At 40.7% G+C, this 21,836-nt stretch overlaps 1 protein-coding gene across 1 annotated transcript in view; it reads left to right on the top strand.

Moving 5' to 3' along the window:
• The first annotated feature begins 1,456 nt into the window (after positions 1-1,456).
• LOC138737301 (uncharacterized) overlaps positions 1,457-21,836 on the top strand; it is a 302,978-nt gene continuing 282,598 nt past the window's right edge. Inside the window, 5 exon segments of the mRNA XM_069888055.1 lie at positions 1,457-1,521; positions 1,843-1,960; positions 15,441-15,480; positions 19,044-19,142; positions 19,556-21,220. Of these exon segments, the coding sequence (XP_069744156.1) occupies positions 1,457-1,521; positions 1,843-1,960; positions 15,441-15,480; positions 19,044-19,142; positions 19,556-21,220 (1,987 nt within the window).

The following is a 21,836-nucleotide window of genomic DNA, read 5'->3' on the forward strand; positions in this document are numbered from 1 at the left end:
AAGATATTTTTTAAATTTTGGTTGTATGTGTGGGTGGATGTAACTCACGTAGGTCAGAAGTCAAGGACTGCCTGTATGCTGATGACACCATGGAGGAACGAGAAAGCGGACAGGAAGCAAATAGATCAACTAGTGGAGTGGTGCCACAATAACAACCTCACACTCAACGTTAGCAAAACTAAGGAACTGATTGTGGATTTCAGGAGGGGAAAATCAGGAGAACATGAACCGGTCCTCATTAAGGGGGTCGGCAGTGGAAAGGGTTAAGAACTTCAAATTCCTGGTGTCAACATATCAAGCTATGTCCTGTGATGCAATTACAAAGAAGACTCACCAGCGGCAATATTTTGTGAGGAGATTGGTATGCCACTAAACATTCTTGCAAATTTCTACAGGTGTACCATGGAGAGCATTTTAACTGGTTGCACCACTGTCTGGTCTGGAGGTGCCAATGCATAGAACAGGAAAAGATGACAGAGTTGTGAACTTGGCCAGTGCCATCATGGGCATCAGTCTTCATTCCATTAAGAAGATCTTCAAAAGGCAGTGTCTTAGCAGCCTCTATCCTCTAGAAGCTCACCACCCAGGCCATGCCCTCTTCACACTGCTACATCAGGAAGGAGGTTCAGGACTCTGAAGATGAAGACCCAACGGTATGAAAACAGCTTCTTCCCTCTGCCATCAAATTTATGAATGGACAATGAACCACAGACACTACCTCATTTTCTCTTCTCTTGCACAAATTTATTTATTCTTTAAATGTAACAGTATTTGCACCTGTGAAGCAGCATGTTTCGTTACATGCTCATGACAATAAATTCTGATTTTGTTTCTGAACATGTGAGGCTTCATGTAGCCTATTCTTTCCATTGAATCTGCTTCTTGCTTCTCTTTCAGTCTGCATTTCAATGGTTTTAGGTTGTCGATATGAATTACAAAGCCAGTGTAATTCAACAGTTGTTTCTTTCCTAAATTGTGAAGTGCTGCTAATTCTTTTTGTAGTTTGCAAATGCCGAGCATCCTGGGTGATATACCCAGGAGAACCGAACAATTATCCCCAAAATCATAATGAGAAATCTTTGGCCTCAATGGCCCTTGACAATTGATTTGCTGAGAATGTGCTGAGGAAAATCAGCATCAGAGATAGGAGTTGTTGCCCGAAGGTGAACTGTGATTAATCTTTGAATGCAACGCAAATGGAGTCTGGGTGGGGAAGAGGAAGGAGCTAATCTGCGATCAGCAAGAGAATTAATTTTTTTAAATTTAGACATACAGCACGGTAACAGGGCATTTTGGCCAAAAAGTCCATGCTGCTCATTTTACACCCAATTAACCAGCACCCCCCCCCCCCAGTATGTTTTGAAGGGTGGGAGAAAACCAAAGCAGATACAGGGAAAACCCATGCAGACTCAGGGAAAAAGTACAAACTCCTTACAGACAGTGGAGGATTCGAACCATGGTCCCGATTGCTGATGCTGTAGAGGCATTGTGCTACTGCTTCACCAACCATGTTGCTCATAAGTAACTATCAGCTGTCAAATAAAACAAAGTGTGAGCTAATGAGAGGTGGCTCAGAGTTCATTAACGTTTGATCCTCCCTGACGGAGAGTTTGGAGAAGGCTTTTGGTGAGGGTGATCTCTACATTGTTTTCTGGTGAAGAGATTCGAGAGTGATAACTGACATCAGAGTCTGTGAGAATTGTGTAAAATTGAATTTTCATGTCAGATCTTACATAACCTGGAAATCTTCTGTATTGCTCAAGTTCAAGCTTATTATTAAATGTTTTAAGGATATCTGTTCATGTAGCTTGTTTTTTTAAAACCATCGTTACCTTAATGAAGTCGCAGGTATCGTGTGCAGGGTATCCAACTGACCGAATTGAGCAGGGATAACTCAATACCACCAGTCCACCACAGTTCTTGGCAGTCCATGCTTGACCCTGGAGTCAGCGAAGAATCGGTGAATATATTTATGGCTTGATGTAGTTTGTAAAAAAAAATTGTTTCATCTTATACAATTGCAGTGAACTTTATGTTTTTTTTTCTTTTTAACGTAATATTGCTAACTGCATATTCAAGCCACACTTAACCCAGACACTTGCTATTTGCATGCATTATTCTCAGGATCAGTCACTCTCAATGTGTGCCTTCAAGTCCACATGTCATTGAGTCAAGTTCCTTGTCAGATACATGAGCACATTATCCACACTGACATTCCTCTTTTTTTCACACCTTAAACCACATTAACCATGATACACACTTTTTCCTTTTCAAACATATACAGTGCCATTTTCTCCTCCCCTCCCTCCCCCCCCTCCCCTCCCTCTCCCCCCTCCCCTCCCTCCCTCCCCCCCCTCCCCTCCCCTCCCTCCCTCCCCCTCCCTCTCCCCCCTTCCTCTCCCCCCCTCCCCCTCCCCTCCCCATCCCCCTCCCCTCCCCATCCCCCTCCCCTCCCTCCCCCCCTCCCCTCCCTCCCCCCCTCCCCTCCCTCCCCCCCTCCCCTCCCCTCCCTCCCCCCCTCCCCTCCCTCCCCCCCCTCCCCTCCCCTCCCTCCCCTCCCTCCCCTCCCCTCCCTCCCCCCCCTCCCCCTCCCTCTCCCCCCCTCCCCCCTCCCATCCCCATCCCCCTCCCCTCCCCATCCCCCTCCCCTCCCCATCCCCCTCCCCTCCCTCCCCCCCTCCCCTCCCCTCCCTCCCCCCCTCCCCTCCCCTCCCTCTCCCCCCTCCCCTCCCTCTCCCCTCCCTCTCCCCCCTCCCCTCCCTCTCCCCTCCCTCTCCCCCCTCCCCTCCCGTCTATTTAAAGTACAAAATCTAGGATACATTAAACCAGTCAAACAATGTTGTCATTCAATAAAAATAAACAAGAAATTCCACTGAGTCAACATTCCTGAGGGGGTACTGCACTCTTTGTAGGTGTCCTGGCTAATGTTTATACTTCCACCAATATTAATTACTTTGTGTAGCAGCTGCATGTTATCTATTATCATGGTAGACTAATTTCGAATGCCCTTGAACCTATCAATTTCAGGTTTTAAAACTGCATTAATTGCAATTTGCAGAAAAGTATTTTAAGTTTCAGTGCCTCCTAACTTCTTAAAAACAGCAGAAATAATTTCTCACTACCCATCCTTTCAGTTCTTTTTGCACATCCATGACCTTTTAATGATCTAAGCATATGAACTCTAAGACTCTTTCAAGATGAACAGCTTATAGCAGCTTATTCATAAAAATTCTGTTATATCCTTTTTAGCCTAAAGTAGATGAGCCAACATTACCACTGTTTTTACCCTTCCCTTAATCTAGTACATGAGAAAAATTGCAATTCATGGCTCTCTTGGAAAACCAGTTATTTGGTGGCCAATAGATAATTCCCACCAGTGATTATTTTTCCTTACACTATTCCAAATCTCTACCTAGATATATTCAACTCTGTTTCTTAGATTTTATATTGCCTCTCACTATTGTCCTGACCTCATCCTTAATTAAGAGCACTACCCCACCTCCCTTATCTTCCTGCATTTACTTCCATATTACCTGATACCCTTAGATGTTTCATTCCCAATCATCTTCACCTTGCAGCCATGTTTCTGTAATGGTCGCTAAATCATGCCGCTTTGAACTAATTTGTGCCACGAGTTCATTGACCATGTTTTGAATATTATGGGCATTCAGCTAAAACCCCCTTACACTCTTTGTCCTTTTAATAATCTTTGTGCCTTTTGCATTTGACCTTTTTTCTAACTTTTGATCTCTTCATTGTTTGCCTCTGTCCTTCTGCATGGATTCCCATCCCACTACCATATTATTTTAACCCTTACGAACAGCAATCCCCAGAAGCCAGTGATCCTGGTCCTGCCCAGGTGCAGACCTTCCTGAACTGTTTCAATGCACCAGGAATCTTAAACCCTCCCTCCTGCTTAATACATTTATTCATCTTAACTATTTTGCTATTCCTGGTTTGACTAGCACGTGGCACAGGCAGTAATTCTGAGTTTACTAACTTTGAGGAACTGTTTTTTAATTAACTTAAATAAAGTCTGCAGACACTGCGTTGAATGCAATGCACAAAAGTACTGGAGAAACTCAACAGGTCACACAGCATCTATAAGAAGTAAAGGGTAATCAACGTTTTGGGCCTGAGCCCTTCAAGGTATGAGCAAAATATAGACAGGTGCTTGAATAAAAAGTGGAGGAAGGGAGCAGAAGACCAGAGGAGGGAATAAGGGGCAGGGAGTGCACAGGTTGATAAGCAAGTTTTTTTTCTTCTATGGATCTTCTATAGGTTCTCCAATGACCTCTTACTTGTTTGCCTGTGCTCCTTCCTCTGCCCCTTTCTCCCTCCTTTCCTCTTCTCCCTCCCCCACCCCACTTTTTATACAGGCACATGCCTGTCTTTTGCTCATATCTTGACAAAGGGCTCCAACTCTTTACTTCCTATTGATGCTATGTGACCTGCTGAGGTTCACCAACAATTTTGTATATTACTTTTAAATTTATCCCTAAATGCAGCTTGTTGGACCTCACCTCGCTTTTTACCTATAATGTTGTTAGGTACATGCACCTCAACAACTTGCTGTTGACCGTCCCCTTTTCTCTGAACTTGATCTGTGCACCCTGGAGGCAGCACACCATCTGGCAGACCAGTTTGTAGTCACAAAAGTGCCTATCTATTTCCCTTACCACGAATCTTAGCCAGTACTATGGAGAGGACTCTATATGCTTCCTCTCCCCAACTTCAGCCATACTAAAACATATTTTGGTGGGCTGCAAGACCAGCCTCATTCAAGGCTGATACACCTGGCGTCACAACCAGGTGCTACGGTATCTTTCATCAGTAATGGAAAATCGGTGGACGAGTGTCAACACTCTACTTCCCTTTTCATCCCACTGGCTATTAACAGCATTTGTCCGGGAAGGTGAGGGTTAGGCCGGAATTGCCACATCAAGATTAATCCGGGTGGTTATGTGGATCGGCAGCAGATTCTCTACGAAATTGCAAAACCAACCTCAGACCAGACCTTGTGCTGTGGTTGGCCTCACTCCATCTTGTTTACACCATCGAGCTTACAGTGCCCTGGGAGGATGAAGTGGAGGAGGTCTATGAGTACAGAAACTGAGGTACACTGAGGTTGCAGCTGATGTGCAGCAGCGTGGCTGGAAGGGTCTTTTTTTTGGTGTTATTGTGTTTATTTAGAATTTTGTGTACTACAGAAATAATCTTATTAAATATGTAATTAGCTTCTATTAAAACAAATATAGGGTTTGACTTTAAATTCTAATACACAGACAGTCCAGAGTGAGACAGATCCAGATACTAAGCATTCACAGATATCAGGCTACTCATTCCATTGAAGTAGGGTCTTTCTCTCTCACTCATCATCTCAAAATGTAGAGGTCTTCTGCAGAAGTTACATTCAGCTGAGGACTAGGACTTCAACTCCAATCCAACATCCTTCCAGGTAATCAACAGTTTTTCCACAAAATTATTCATCATCTGAGGGGTGTGATGAGGGTTTGGGGCAATACGCAAGAGGTCCTCACCACGAGCATCAGTGGGGTAGTTGATAGCTCAGACACAAATGTTATATTTACTTATCAGTTCATCACAGATCTGAGTGTTTTTAGCTGCATCTGCAACTCTGATTGGGATGATATGACTGGGACAAGGAACCACAGGTAAACCAGCATCCATAAATAACTGGCGCGCATGCTTTACATTGCATTGATGTCTGCGACGCAGTGCTCTTCCTTCTTTGCTTTTCAAGATTTGAACAGACTGCAGTGCACCAGAGAGCAGCATCGGTGGAAGTGAGGTCGTGAAAATGAAGCCAGCAGCATATGACTGGACGGTATCTACAAGTGGCTGGAAGGGTCTGACTGGTTGAAGTAGGCTGCAGAGGATTTGTAGCCACATCGCCATCAAGACTACTCCAGGAGTTGGGAGTGCAAGGAAATGTACACCGACAAGCAGTCAAAGATCTCTCCAAAGCTTATGAAAAGGGAAGTCAGTGGCTCTGGATGAGGAGAAAGGATTCCATCTGGGCCCCAAGTGAGTGAATGGCATCTAGGGGGTGATCCCAGGATGCTGGGATTCATTGTTGAACCCTCTGGGTGTCGTGGGTCTTATCAGCAAAACACTGAGGAAGGAGGGTTCCCATTTGATAATCCAGAAGATGGCACCACTCACTACCCTGCAGAGCAGATCTGGGCAATGTACGGCCCCCGGGCTATATCCGGCCCTTTGGCTGTCCCTGACCGGCCCGCGTAAGGTTAATCAGAAATTAGAAAATAAAACTTAAGTAAGCTTACCTCATGCGTGGATTAAAACTGCATTGCTTTTATTTTGCGCAAGTTACATATGTACGTAGGCTACGCATGTAGTAGCTTATGTATATAAATCCATGTGTGCGCACACCTTTACCTTTACTCAGTTTACGAGTTTATGAATGTTACCCACAAAAATGTCCGCTCATGCTAAAAATAAAGAAAATTGATGCAGAATGCAGAGTTTTTAACAAAACATGGACTACCTAGTATTTATTTACCGAAGTCAGAGGTAAAACCGTGTGTTTAGTTTGTGGAGAGCAGATCGCTGTGTTTAAGGACTACAATTTGAATTGCCATTACGAGACTAAACACGCGGAGAAACACAAAAACCTGACTGATGCCGACTGGTCACGGACATCTGAAGCTTTGCTAATTGAACTGCAAAAGCAACAAGGCTTTTTTACCAAGCTTCATACATCCAGGAATGCAGCAGCCAAGACCAGCTGTGTGATATCTTACAAAATCGCTAAAAACAGTAAGTCATTCTCTGAGGGGGAGTTCATCAAAGAGTGTTTGGTGGACTCTGCAGTGCTAATATGCCCCGAGAAAAAAGAAGCATTCGAGACCGTGCCCCTCTCCAGACGAACCATGACAAGACAGATTGAGGACATCACGGGAAATCTGAAGTTTCAGCTACAAAATAAAGTGGACAATATTGATTTTTTTTTCCTTGACTTTGGACGAGACCTGTGATGTGTGCAACACAGCCCAGTTACTCATCTTTGTCCATGGGATAACAAAGGACTTTAAGATTATGGAGGAGTTGGTGGCAATGCGGTCAATGAAAGAAACAACGACAGAGAGTGATTTGTTCACGGAGGTAAATGCTTGTCTGGACAAGCTGGGACTGAAATGAGACAGACTGGCAGGTGTTACAATGGATGGTTGTCCAAATCTAACAAGGAAAAATGTTGGACTTTTGAAACAGATGCAAGATAAAGTGACTGAAATCAATCCAGAACTGAAACTGGTATTCTTACATTGTATCATGCATCAGAATGTGTTTGTAAATCAATGCTAAAATTTAACCATGTTATTGACGTTGTAACTAAAATAGTTAACTTCATCAAGGCACAAGGATTAAATCACAGACAGTTTGTTGCACTCATGGAGGAGCATGAGATTGAATGTGGTAATATAGGCTCAGCCTGGGCAAAGTGCTGAAAAAAGTTTGGGACTTGAAAGCAGAGATTCAAGAATATTTTGAGAAGAAAGGCAAAGACATACCAGAGCTCTCAGATGGGAACTGGATGGCAGATGCTGTTCATGTGACTGCACTGATGAATGAACTAAATACCAAACTGCAACGTTGGGGCCTGTTTGTCATGAAATGTACAGCCTAGTGAAGGCTTTCATGAGAAAGTTGCAGTTTCTTTCAAGCCACCTGGAGAGCAACACTCTCACTCTCACTCACATGCAAACCCTGAAAGAAGTCATACCATCAGCTGATCACCTCCGCAGGTACTCATCCATGTTAGGAGCACTGCATAATGAGTTTTCAAGATGATTTGAAGACTTCAAAACAGTTGAGGGTGAAATGCACATGATTTCCTCTCCCTTTACTTGCAGGGTGGATAATGCACCCAGTCATGTTCAGCTGGAACTCATTGACCTGCAATATGATATGACACTGGCAAAGTAGTTTAAGTCAGTATCACTGCTGGATTTTTACTCTTCTCTCAAGGAGGAGAACTTTCCACACATGAGGAGGCATGCTCAGAAGATGTTAGTTTTCTTTAGATCTACCTACATATGTGAACAAACATTCTCAGTGATGAAGTTTAACAAATCCAGGTATAGATCCTCTCTGTCAGCTGTCATTCGCAGATCCACCTCAGACATTCAGCCTGATTTCGATGCACTTGTTCAAGCCCAACAGAGACTAGATTTCTCTCACTGAACAAGAAAAAAGAACTGAAAAACAGCATATGAGGTGGTTGGACTACAAGCAAAATGGTAATAACAATTTGTATAAAGCTGATTTAATGCTAGTCTTTCAAAAATGGTACATTTCTGAACATGCACATTTTGTTTACAACTGTTTTGGGTAATTTTGATTGAATAAATGATGTTTTTCCTAAGCTTACTTTCCATTGCTTAATCATCACATTTACTCTCACCAGTCGTATTATGTCAAAACGATGCAATTTACTGCTTTTATAAAGAGATAGAATTAATATTAAGCATAATTTAGTTCAGTCTATTGGTCCGGCCCTCCACAATATTTTCGGTTTCTCGTGGCCCCTTGGGAAAACTAATTGCCCACCCCTGCTGCAGAGTCTAGGTAGCAAGTCTCAGAAGTGCAATATGGGATATTAACATCTAGTTCTACATAACATACATGCCTCTACTTTTCCTTTTATTGCTTTTTATTTGATTATTTTATCTCCATTACTAACATGCCTATGTGGTTACTGGCAGACTTGGGTATATATTTTCTCAGGTGTTTCATTCAAATTGACCTTGATAAATATGTAGAATTATTGACACTTGGGGTAGTGGGTTTACCGACGCTCGTTGTTGTGGGTTTACCGACGCTCGTGGTTGTGGGTTTACTGACGCTTGAGTTGTAGGTTTACTGACGCTTGCGGTTGTAGGTTTACAGGCGCTCGGGGTTGTAGGTTTACAGACTCATGGGTTGTAGGTTTACAGACGCTTATGGTTGTGAGTTTACTAATGCTTGGGGTTGTGGGTTCATAGACACTTGGGGTTGCAGGTTTACAGTTACATGGGGTTGTGGGCTTATAGACACTTGAAGCTGGGGTTTACAGATACCTGGGGCTGGGGCTTACAGATGCTTGGGGCTGGGAGTTACAGACGGTAGGGACTGGGGTTTACCAACACAGGGCTGAGGTTTACAGATGCTACGGGCTGGGGTTTATAGATGCTCGAGGTTGGGGTTCACAGACGCTCGGGGTTTTGGATTTACAGACGCTCGGGGTTGTGGATTTACAGACGCTCGGGTTGTGGATTTACAGACACTTGGGGCTGGGGTTTCTTAATGCTCGGGGCTGGAGTTTATCAGATGCTCGGGGTTGGTTGTGGGCTTACTGATGGTTGGGGCTGAGGTTTATAGATGCTTGGGGGTGGGGTTTATAGACACTTGAGGTTGTAGGTTTACAGATGCTCAAGGTCATCGGCACATAAATGTAGGCTTACAGGCTCAAAATTCCCTTGGAAGTTTTGAAAATGAAGAAAACTTTGAAAGCTTATTTTGGACTCTTAACAAAAGCATAGACTATGACATAACCCAAGTTTTTGGTCTGTACCATATTTGACCTAGAGAAACAGCATTAACTATTCTTAAAGCTCTCTGGTTTGGCATTGAGAGGTGAAGCTTATGGGAGATAGGGACATATTTGTTCATAAAAAGGAAATAAGCCTATTTTTGATCTCTGTGACTTTGGTGAGTTGGTCTCATTAGACTGGACATCAGAGCATGCTTGCTTATTTTCACTGTATAAATAATTATAAGGAGGTTCTCATTGGACCCAACAAATTTTCCTTCTTGAATATCAAAGAAATATTTTCTTGAAACTGAGTGTTTGCATTGCTGATTCTTTAAAATATATTTAAATATGACTATTTAAAATATAAGCTTATAATATAATTGATTAATCTTGCCTCTATTTTAACACACTTGACATGAGGATGTTATGAGAGGGCTAAACTGGTGTTCCCTGTAGGGTTGTGCAAAGACTCACCTTGGGCTGAGGTTGCCATCTATTAAACCTACAACCCTGAGCATCTGCAACAATAAAGGATATTGTTTGCATGGCCACAACAAACCTCATGATGCAGCAGATGATCCCAGAAGCAGTACAGGATGAATGAGTTAAACTGTCTTCTGCAGTCATGAACCTCAAGTTCAGATACCTGCCTACATTTTGTTCATACCTTGATGAAGGGCTTAAGCCGGAAACATTGGTTATATATCTTTATCTTTGCTACATAAAGTACACTGTTTGGCCTACTGAGTTTTTCCAGCATTGTGTTTTATTCAATCATGGTGTCTGCAGACTTTTGTGTTTTACTCCTCTCACCTCATGTTAAATGATGTGAATAAGTCAAACTGGAAATGGTAGTACAGCATCTGCCACCTAAAAGCTGGTAATTAAACTTTAAGGGCATCACTCCAGGCTTTTCAAAGCTGAGTGCTTTCTTCTTTCAAAAGCTGTTTGATCATTCTTCAATCTCTGAGGCAAATATTTCCTACTTATTCAAGAAGCAGAATGCATTTCCTCCCTGTCAACTCTAAAAAAAATTGCTGTCCTTGGCAGCTTCAACTTTACCTGGGAATGGCCCAAGTTCACATACGTATTCCTGTCTCTAACAAAAGTAAAATCGGGAAAGGAGGCCAAGGCAGGATGAACATTCAAATTATTTTACAGTCCACAAACTTGCACCAATTTTTAAAAAGTGTTTTTGAAATTCCCACTGAGAAACCTGGCAATTGCATGTTTGTCCTGGTGATCAGGTTAGGTTGTCACATGATGTCATTCCACAGCAACTTGAATTTTCCTTTATTTTAATCTGCTATATAAATTTAGCAAATGCTGCCACCTGAAATTTTAGAAGTAAGCTGCAGCCAGTGCAGGAAATCACAAATGACCCAGTCCCTGCATTAAATAGGCCCCCAAAACGCAGACTTTGGCCCAACATGGGATGGGCTTGAAGAACTGGACCCTTCAGGGTGGGCAGCCCAAGGAGTCCTTATGTCTTCAGCTGAGCCATTCCACTGTGTGACTCAGGCCTTAAGTGTAAAGCTTGATGATGTCCCTATGGCTGTTGCTTTCAGGGAGTTATTGTTGACCTGAGTATTTCAAGTCCAGTACAGGTGGCCTCTAGTTTTATAGGAATTTGTTTCCTGAATTATTATCATATGGCACAAGCAGTTTTCAGATCTAGGACATCCTATACAGGGCTACTGCCAGCTCGAATTGATGCACTAGTGGGCATTGCAAGAGGAATCTCCTGCTCTCCTTGAAGATATGATAGAAGTGTTTCTTAGTGATTTGAAGTGAAGCAGATTCTTATTGAACAGATTAGAGAATAAGGTGGTAGGTTCAATGGCTTGCTGAACCAGGAGGGAAGTTATTGATATGTGGAGAGGTAATTCCAGGTATGGACTTTTCCTTTGTTGTATCTTAATTAGTCATCTCTGTCTTTTTTTGAATATTTTATTTAAGCTCTTTCCATACATGTAATTAATAAAGCCTTATACAGAACAATAAATGTTTAAATTTAAGAAAATATAATTCATTACATTACCCATCCCCTTCTCTCCCTCCCCCAACCCCTCACCCCCCCCCCCCCAAAATATAAAAAATAAGAAAGATATATCATGGATTATTCGGAGGATCACTTTCCAACTCACTGGACTCTAACAAAGTTTATATGAGCAATTTAAGGAAGAAGGTCGACACAGGTCTTAAGAGGCCGGGAAAGCATTTATAGCTAAAATTTGCATATACAGGCTCCAACTTTGCAAAAATATAGTATATTTATTTCTCAAATTATATGTAATTTTCTCTAAAGGGATACAGCTTTGAATTTCTGGATTCCATCTCCCAATCCTAAAAGTGGATCCGATTTCCAAGTCACTGCAATACTTTTCCTTGCTACCGCTAATGCTATTTTAACAAATTTCATTTGTTAAGTCGATAATTTTAATTGGGTCTTGTTCCTTTTATATTTCCCAATAGGAATAAATCTGGGTTTAGTGGAAATATGATGCTTGTAACTTTTTCTAAAAAAAATTCCCCTAAATCCACCCAAAAAGGCTTTACCTTGGAGCATAACCAAGTTGAATGCAAGGAAGTTCCCGCCTTTTCACCACACCTAAAACATTGATTTGATAAATCTGATTTCATTCTATTTAATTTTTGTGGCATCAAATATATCTGATGTAAAAAATTTATGCTGATCTATATCTTACATTAATAGTATTTGACATACTATCTTGACAGAGATCTGACCATCTCTACTCATCAATTGTGATATTCAAATCTAACTTCCATTTTCCTGTCTAGATTTGTGCTCTCCTTGTTTAATACTTCCCGTTTGCAATAAAAGATACATTGCAGAAGTAAATTTCTTCTTATTTCCTCTCCTAATAGGAGTTTCCACCTCACTGCAAATAAGTAGCCACGTCTCTGGACCTAACCTTTCCCTTAAATATCCTCTCAATTGAAAATATATAAAAAAGAATTACTAGATATTCCATATTTATTCCCCAATTGTTCAAATGACATCAGTTGATCTTGTTTATAACAACCTTCAATATTTTAAATACCTTTACTAAACCAAATGTCTGTGTCTTTTGGACATGATCTGTTCATTTAAAGAATCAATGAGACTGCTAATAATTTTTCATACTTGTGTGTTTGCGTGTGTGTCTATGTATGTATATGTGCATGCACATGTATAAAAGAAAATTAATGAATGAAAGTGCATAAAATACTTTGGATAGGTATTTAAAGTATTACAATATTTTTTGAAAATGCATGAGTTCCATCACTTGCTTACAAATTAGTAAGTTTCCTTTAAGGTGATTGATGCTCTATAATTTTTGGAAAATGCTGTTGTTGAAAGTTTCTGTTGAGTTGAAGAACCACGTCACTGATATTTTAAAACAGTAGAACGCCTATAATCTGGCACACTTGGTACTTTGGTGGTGCTGGACCAGTAGATTTTCTGGATTATTGGATGATGCTCCCATTAATGCCCTAACACATTTTTAGATGTTACCCAGTATTATAATAAATTTATACATGAACTCAGGAAATAAAGCATGAGGAACAGAACCCGAGGCAGAAGGGAAAGGCAGGAATTGGAGACCCTGCGGAAATGGGTTTAAAGGGAGCATGGGAATTGGAGCCCTGGTAAGTGGAAGAAGGTACGAAACTTGGGCTTCAATGAGCTGAAGGAGAATATGCAAATGAGGAGTTGTGGTAAATAGTACCCTCAAGGCTGATACTCAGGTAGATGGTGTGGTGAAGAAGGCATTTGGAATGTTGGCCTTCATTAAATCGGAGTATTGAATTCAAGAGTAGGGAGGTTATGGTGAAATTGTACAAGGCATTGGTGAGGCCAAATTTGGAGTACTCTGTACAGTTTTGGTCACCAAATTATAAGAAAGATAAACAAAATAGAGAGAGTACAGAGAAGGTTCACGAGAATGTTGACAGGATTTCAAGGTTTGAGTTACAGGGAAAGGTTGTGCAGACTGGGGCTTTTTTCTCTGGAGTGTAGAAGATTGAGGGGGGACTTGATAGAGGTGTTTAAGATTTTAAAAGGGACAGAGAGTAAATGTGGATAGGCTTTTTCAATTAAGAGTGGGGGAGATTCAACTAGAGGGCATGGTTTAAGATTGAAGGGGGAAAATTATAAGGGGAACATGAGGGGAAATTTCTTTACGCAAAGGGTGGTAGGGATGTGGAATGAGCTTCCGACAGACGTAGTCGAGGCGGGATCATTGGTTACATTTAAGGATAAACTGGATAGTTACATGGATAGGAGAGGACTGGAGGGGTATGGACCGGGTGCTGGTCAGTGGGACTAGGAGGGTGGGGATTTGTTACAGCATGGACTAGTAGGGCCGAACTGGCCTGTTCTGTGCTGTAAGTGGTTATATGGTTATAGGACCCTGGCAAGTCAGAAGGGAATCAGAATCAAAATTTATTGTCATGAACAAGTCACAAAATACGGTGTTTTGTGGCAGCATCATGGTGCAAACATTCACATAAACCACTTTTACCACAATAAATTAAAATAAAACAAATAATGTATGAAAAGTAAGATAGTGTCTTTGGTTCACTGATTATTCATGAATCTAATGGCAGCGAGGAAGAACCTATCCTTGTGCCGCTGAGTGCTCATCTTTAGCCTCCTGTACCTTTTCCCCGATGATAGCAGAGTGAAGAGGGCATAGCCTGCGTGGTGGGGGTCTGAGGATAGAGGCAGCTTTATTAAGACACCCCCTCTTGTAGATGTACTGGAAGGAGTGAAGTCTGGTGCCTGATAGGACATTAACAACCTTCTGGAGTTTTTTTCTTGTCTTGAGAGTTGGTGCCTCCATACCAGACAGAATACTCTCCACGGTTCACTTGTAAAAGTTTTTGAGAGTCTTCAGTGACAGACAGAATCTCCTCAAATTCCTCACAAAGTATAGCCGCTGGTGAGCCGCCTTCTTGATTGCATCACATGGAGGCTCCGTGACAGATCCTCGGAGATGTTAACACCCAGGAATTTGAAGTTCTTTACCCTCTCCACTACTGAGCCCTCAATGAGGACTGGGTTGTGTTCCCCTGACTCCCTCATGAAGTTCACAATCATCTCTTTGGCTTTGCTTACATTGAACGCAAGGTTGTTGGTGTGACACCATTCAACGAGTTGATCTACCTCTTTCCTGTACATGTCCTCATTGTCGTTACAAACATTACCTGGCGAGTCGGATGAATAACCATTGAGATTTTTGAATTGTCAAATCACCATAGTGTCAGTGTCCTCTTACCCTTTTTCCTACTCTTAAAAGAAATGACCTTTCATTCGAACGATTGCTTATAATAGTGATTGAGAATCAATCTAAAGAAACTGGCATTTGACATGGAGGCAGTTAAATCACCTTGCACAGTAAAAATGGTGAAACTGGAATTCACAATAGTATTTCCAACATCATCCTCTCCTCAGGGCAGGAGCTATAATTTCCCAAACACTTTTCCTTAATGCGATCAAAGCTCATTGCTAGTATGTGTGAACAATTTTAACAGGAGTTGGTCATTTTATTGCATTGTTTATGATGGAATGAATACTTTTAATACCTCTTCAATTTAGTATGGTCTTCATTGTTACCTTAGATGTTTGGAGAAGATTTATGTCCAATTCAAGCAAGAGCAGCTTTCTTCGACTGGTTTAAAAATTGTACCAATGTTATACAGCATTGTACTCCCTTCAATTAATAGTGAAATTGGATTGAGAATAATTTGAACATTCAATTTGTTTTTGCTGTAAAATTTGACTTTCTTAGTAAACATTGGCAGATATATTATCGGTCACACTATAAACATCTTTTTGTACTTACTCTTGTACTGATGTTTTCTTTCTTTTAAATAGGATCTGCCAACAAATCCAAAAGATGCAGAGGAGCTCAAAGGTCCTTGAACATTCTCTTCTGCATGGTTTTCTATTTCTTATTCACTCCTTAAACAGTTGGTCAGTGGTAGAGAAAGTATTGGAGAAAATTAAAAAAAACAGGGTTTATGCACTTTTGAAAAGACAGGACATGATTAAAGCATGGTTTTATGAGGGAAAATCCTATCTCATTATTCTGAGTAAGTTTTTATGAGGAAGTAACAAAGGAAATTGCTGAAGGGAGTGGTCAAATGGTTCAAAAATTGCACCAATGCCATGTAGATGTTGTATATTGGGCTTTAGTAAGGCATTAGACAAGGTATGCTGGTCCAGATGGTTAGAGTACATGGGATCCAAGGTGAGCTGGCTAATTGGATCCAAAATTGGATGCAGAGGGTAATGGCAAAAGGATATTTTTTTCTGATGACAAGTCTATGAATAGTGGTGTACCATGGGATCAGTGCTGGTACTTTTGATGTTTGTGATGTGTATTAGCTACATGATTGTGAATCTGGGAAGTATGAGTGATAAGTTGCGGTACACTCAAAAGTTGTTGGTGTGGTGGATAGTGTGGGTGGTTGTCTAGGCTGTATACAGAAAGTTGGAAAGTTGTGTAGAGCATTAGAAAAAGGAATTTAATCCAGACAAATGCATATTTTGGAAAATCAATTAGAGATAAAGCATGCATAGTAAATGCCATTAAGGAATGCTTCTGAAAGTAGGAACTAAGGTGGCAGGGTGGTGAAGAATGCATATGACATGCTTGGTTGTACAGGTCAGGGAATAAAATATAAGCTGAAACACTGAATCGTAACTTTACAAAACATTGCTTAGACCAGTGGTTCTCAACCTTTTTCTTTCTACTCACATACCACTTGAAGTAATCCCTATGCCATTGGTGCTCTGTGATTATTAAGGGATTACTTCAGGTAATATATGAGTGGGAAGGGAAGGTTGAGAATCGCTGCTCTGGACCCAATTGTTACTGAAATATTTTGCTTGAGAAAAATTGTCATTAGCCCATTTCCTTTGGAGTTATGAAATCTTACATATAACGAGTCAATTAGGTACGGTTAAAACAGTGGCTTTCAAATTTGTACTGAAGCAAGTGCAGAGAAAGATGCCAGAATATTGTTTGGATTGGAAGACTTCAGTTAGGGGAGGAGATTGAATAGGCTAGATTTGTTTTCCCTTGAGCAAAGGCAACTGAGGGGGTGACTGACAGAAATGTATAAGATTAGGAGAGGCATGGATAGAGCAGTACATCAAAAAGAACATTTCCATGTTAGGGTTATCAAAATCAATAGAACACAGAGTTAAGTTGAAAGAATGGAGGTTTTTAAACTGAAAATTTTTGCACAGAGAGTGTTGAAATGCACAGCCAAAAAAGGTGGTGGAATTGAATATAATTACTATATTTAGGTGGCATTTAGACACTTACTTATGTAAAGTATAGAAGGATTACAGTCCTAATGCAGGCAAATGAAATCAATGTAGATGGGTGAAGAGAATGTGGTGGGCCTAAGAGCCATTTTTTGTTGTTCGACTCTACACTTCTATTTGAATAGTTTCCCTGTCTTTTCCAACAAACTTGGTTTATGGTCTATGCCAGTTTGAACTTAAAGAGTTATTGCTTATCTCCGGTATCCTCCTCACCACTCCTATATCTCAAGGCAGACAATTCACCAGAATAACCAAGGAGGATGGGTTTGAAAGTGCTCCAGACAAACAGTAGTTGACAGGAGCTCCTCGTCAATAATCACTTCATTATGAGGTGTGTATCAAGCAAAGTGGTCTTAGAAACGGACCTCAAAAAAGTTGAAGAAATGGCCACTAACTTGGTTTTAATAAGAACTGGCATAAGCAACAGAAAGGAAGAATATTTATCACGATTACATGAATTGCACGTGGAAATCACTGGAGGCATTATAAGTCTGTGTTTTGGAAATGTATTACATTTGGCTGGAGAAGTCAATAGAGCAGGGTGAGTTTTATAGGTGGAATGGGCAGGAATTTCAGCTGGAGAAGGTAGTCTGTGGAAAATCCATCTTTGGAAAAATGTTGCTCATCTCTTGATATTCCTTATCTCAGATTTCATATTTCAGACATCACATACAACTGAGATTCTTTTTTTTCTGCAGGCAAGGTAGAATTACCACTTACTGGTAATGCAAAAAAAAAGGTTTACATGTATACATGTAAATAGATAATGAAATGTAAACAAATGTGCAATACAGAGAGAAAAAATAAATCAATGAAGTGCACAAGTAAGAGTCCTTAAATGAGTCTTTGATTGAGTTTGTTGTTGAGTCTGATGGTGGAGGGGAAGCAGCTGTTTCTGAACCTGGTGCTGTGAGTCTTGTGGCACCTCTACCTCTTTCCTGATGGCACTAGTGAGAAAAGAGTGTCTGCTAGGTAGAGTGTATCCTTAAAGTTTGCAGTTGCTCTCCGATTGCAGGGTTCCCTGTAGATGTCTCAGTGGTGGGGAGGGTTTTGCCTGTGATGTCCTGGGTAGTGTCTACTACCTTTTGAAGGGCTTACACTCAGTGATACTGGTGTCCCCTTACCAGACCGTGATGCACTGGTCAGCACACTTTCCACCACACATCTGGAGAAATTTGCCAGGGTTTCTGGTGTCATTCCAAACCTCTGCAAACCCCTGAGGAAGTAGAGGCACTAACATGCTTTCTTCATGATGCCATTAGTTTGTTGGATCCAGGAAAGATCCTCCGAGATAGTGACTCCCAAGATCTTAAATTTGCTCATCCTCGCTACCTCTGATCCCCCAATGATCAGTGGATTGTACACCTCTGGCTTTCCCTTCCTGAAATCAGCAATCATCTCCTCAGATTTGGTGACATTGAGTGCAAGGTTGTTGTTGGTGCACCATTCAGCCAAATTTTCAATCTCCCTCATGTATGCTGACTCATCACCCTTGTTTATTGTTGTAGATGGTGTTATTGTTGTACGAGCCACACATTCAGAGGTATAAAGTGAGTAGAGCAGGGGGCTAAGAATGCAGCCCTGTGGTGCTCCAGAATTGATGAAGATTTTGGAGGAGATGTTCTTACCAATCCTCACTGATAGGTGTTGGTACCCAGGTCCTGATGTTTACTGATCAGTTTTGAGGAGATAGTAGTGTTAAATTCCTCATAGCAGAATGGGAGCACTTTCATTACATGGACTGCAGGGGATTCAGTGGAAAGCACTGAACCTCCTTCCACAAGGTTATTTAACGATAGGCAATAAATGACAGTCTTTCCAGTAATTCGAATGTTAAAAGTACTCCAGTTGATCACAGAAGTGATGATTGTGTTTTACACTCCTTTTAAAACTTAGATAAATTTCAGGAACATGTTCTATTTTATGTTTTCAACATGGCCAACTGAAGATGAATTTTTGACCACACAAAAATCATGAGGCCTTAGCAAAAATCATGTTAAAAAGGTGATACTTGTGGTGTGATTAGAGGAAGTCATTAAGCCAATAACATTGATCCCATCATGCCATGCATTGTGACCAGATATTCGTGTTACAAATGTCACTTTAACCATTGTAACGTCTATTTCCATTTTTACACTCTAGAGAAAGACTTTAGAAGACTCACTGCAACTCAGGAACATAATGGTACCACAAATGAACTCTCATACAAAACTCTGTTATCTTTAGGGAAGGAGAAAGAAGGTAAATACTCCAAATTTTATCTCTTCCTGTTTTTGTACATGATTAATATAATAGAAATTTGAGAGGCGTAGCAGAACAGGCTTTGTGCACTATTGCATCTTTTCGTATTGTGCTTGTTTTCACTGTAAGGCTAGTAAATGTCATTGTCACCTCCAATTCCTTCACCCTTCTATCTTCTTATGCTTGACAAGAACTGTATACCTTTTTTTTGTGCCAGATTTATCTCTAATGTTAAATATATGTATTAAAATTATTTTCTGGATCAAAATAGATTTTGAATATGGGATTCAATACACAATTTGAAATGAAATTAATACAGTATATGTATTTTGTTAATTCACATCTGTTCATATGACCTAGATTTTAAATCATTGCAAGCTGTTGTGATAAAATATGAATTGTGTTCATTGCAGATCATGTGCTAAATAATGCAGCCCCCCTGATGCCCTATGATTCCCCAGTGTGTTTCCACCATTCCATTTCTCAAGATGTAGAACCCAGTGGACAAGAACAGTGTGAATCAGACAGCTTTGAAGAGTCACCTTTGCTCCTTGCCCCATCTGTTCTGCTAGGTCAGTCAGCTATTCATCCATGTAGAAATGTGGGAGAGATAGGTGATTTTGAAAACCATGGACCACCTGTCTCATCTCGGATAAATGTTGTGCCATTCTGCATGGTTCCAAATGATTCCAAACCAGCTTTAACTGAGATGGATGGTACATTCAGTTCTCTAAAGCAGCAGATATCTGCAGGACAGTTTATAACAAAATTAAATCAGGGCAATCAGTGTCCTGAAGCATTGGAGAATGAATGCAGTTTGTTAGTGATCAATGCAGGTAGCTCTGAACTGGAGCCAACATGCAATGTGAGTATTATTACTGGTGAAAATACATCCTGTGGGAAATATGCTAAACATAGTAATGAAACTCCTGAGAATGTTGTTGATCAGGTTGACTGTGGGTATCTGCAACCTGCAGACGAAGTGGGTACCAGTCTCACTGTAATCAGAATAAGAGATCCAAACACAGAAAAAGATGATCAGAAGGAATGTGAATGTAAAGAACTTCCAACTAACAGCTGTTCTTTGGTGAAACCTACAGAGAACAAAGACATTGAAGTTTACCTTGACAAGGATTCCACTACATGTTTTATTGACAGCATGGAGACAAGGACTAATCAAAATATTTCAACTCAAGATACTGCTGGGACACCAAATTTGTCACACGTGCAAGCCTCTGATATATTAGACATTCCAGTTATTGCATTGGAACTGCCTGAAGCTGGGAGAAGAAGTGTTGACACTATTAATAACACTAACTTAAAACCTCCATCCTTTACATATGTTAATGTAAGTAAAGAGATTCAGATGTCAGTAATTGATAAGTCCCTATCAAAATCAGATCTTGTCGTCAGACCAAAGTCTTCCAGTTTTGTTAAGCAGGCTCTCTCAATTCACCAGTATGATAAGCAGAAGTCAAGGAAACAGATGAATGTTGGTGGAGACTCCAGTCCTTATACTGCTAATGAAGTTTGGCCAACTACAACACTGGCCAGGGGCAACAAAAGTGAAGAGGAGGACATAAATGACCACACTACTCTAAGTCGATCTTCAAGTCTGCAGTCTCAGTACAATATTTCAATGGACACCTCTTCCAGTACCAATTCAGAGTCCTGCTCTTCCTCAGATTGCACTTATTCCAACTACCAAAACCCAAATAGGCAAGGTGAACCAAAAGCAGTGTCAGAGTCAATCTTGAAAGTCATGCATTGCCTCATAGAAAACCAGAGGCAGCAGGAGCAGCAAGCTCTGACAGATGGTTTCCTGCGAACACATATCAGGGTCTTTAGTGCAGATGGGGGAGCAGATGTGGTATTGAGCAAGATGTCGAGAGGTGGCACCCACAATCATGGTAGAACATTAACCACTTCAAAGTCGGACCTTGAGGCCAAAGGTGGTCAGATTCCGAGTGAATCAAACTTTATTGAGTTCATATCTTTATTAGAGTCAATTAATAGCTCAAGAATGAATACAACAAGCTGGACGAGTAACTGTCGAGAAGAGGGAGCTATGGGTGGAGGTATGTTGTCCTTATTGTACATTTATGTAAATAAAACTAATAATTTACAGTAAAAGTCCAAAAATCTGGATGCCAGAAATCTGGACCACCCGAGAAAGTGGACTCTCAAACTTTTTCAATTCAATGGGCTTTTGTGTATGTAATACATAAATGTCACAAGCAACCATACAGGCAATCTTATTACAAAGAAATTCATTTGTATACTGTATTTTTCTTTTACAATGTTCATTTTTGAACATAATTTCAAGCATTACACATTTTTTGTAGTGAACATTTTTTACGTTTATATTTTTGTCAAGTGTTGACTTTATTTTTCTTTAAAACTGCTCATTTTGATAAATGAAGCATGTTGCATTTGCCAATGAATAAACAATCAAAATGTACCTGTTCATCTCTTCTTCCATCCTTAAATTTGAATTTTAAAAGTACTGCCTGAGAATCCAGAAAATCAAAAAATCCAGACAGACCCAATCCCTGAGCAGGCCGAATTTTAGGACTTTTACTGTAGAATGTATTTCCTTTTGTGCTATTTCCACATGGGGTAGTGAAGAGCCATCTGTAGCTTATTAAAAGTTTACAAAACCTTATTTCCTATTTTTTGTAACACTTTTTGTGT

Source organism: Narcine bancroftii, chromosome 6, assembly GCF_036971445.1.
Source record: "Narcine bancroftii isolate sNarBan1 chromosome 6, sNarBan1.hap1, whole genome shotgun sequence".
NCBI lineage: Eukaryota > Metazoa > Chordata > Chondrichthyes > Torpediniformes > Narcinidae > Narcine > Narcine bancroftii.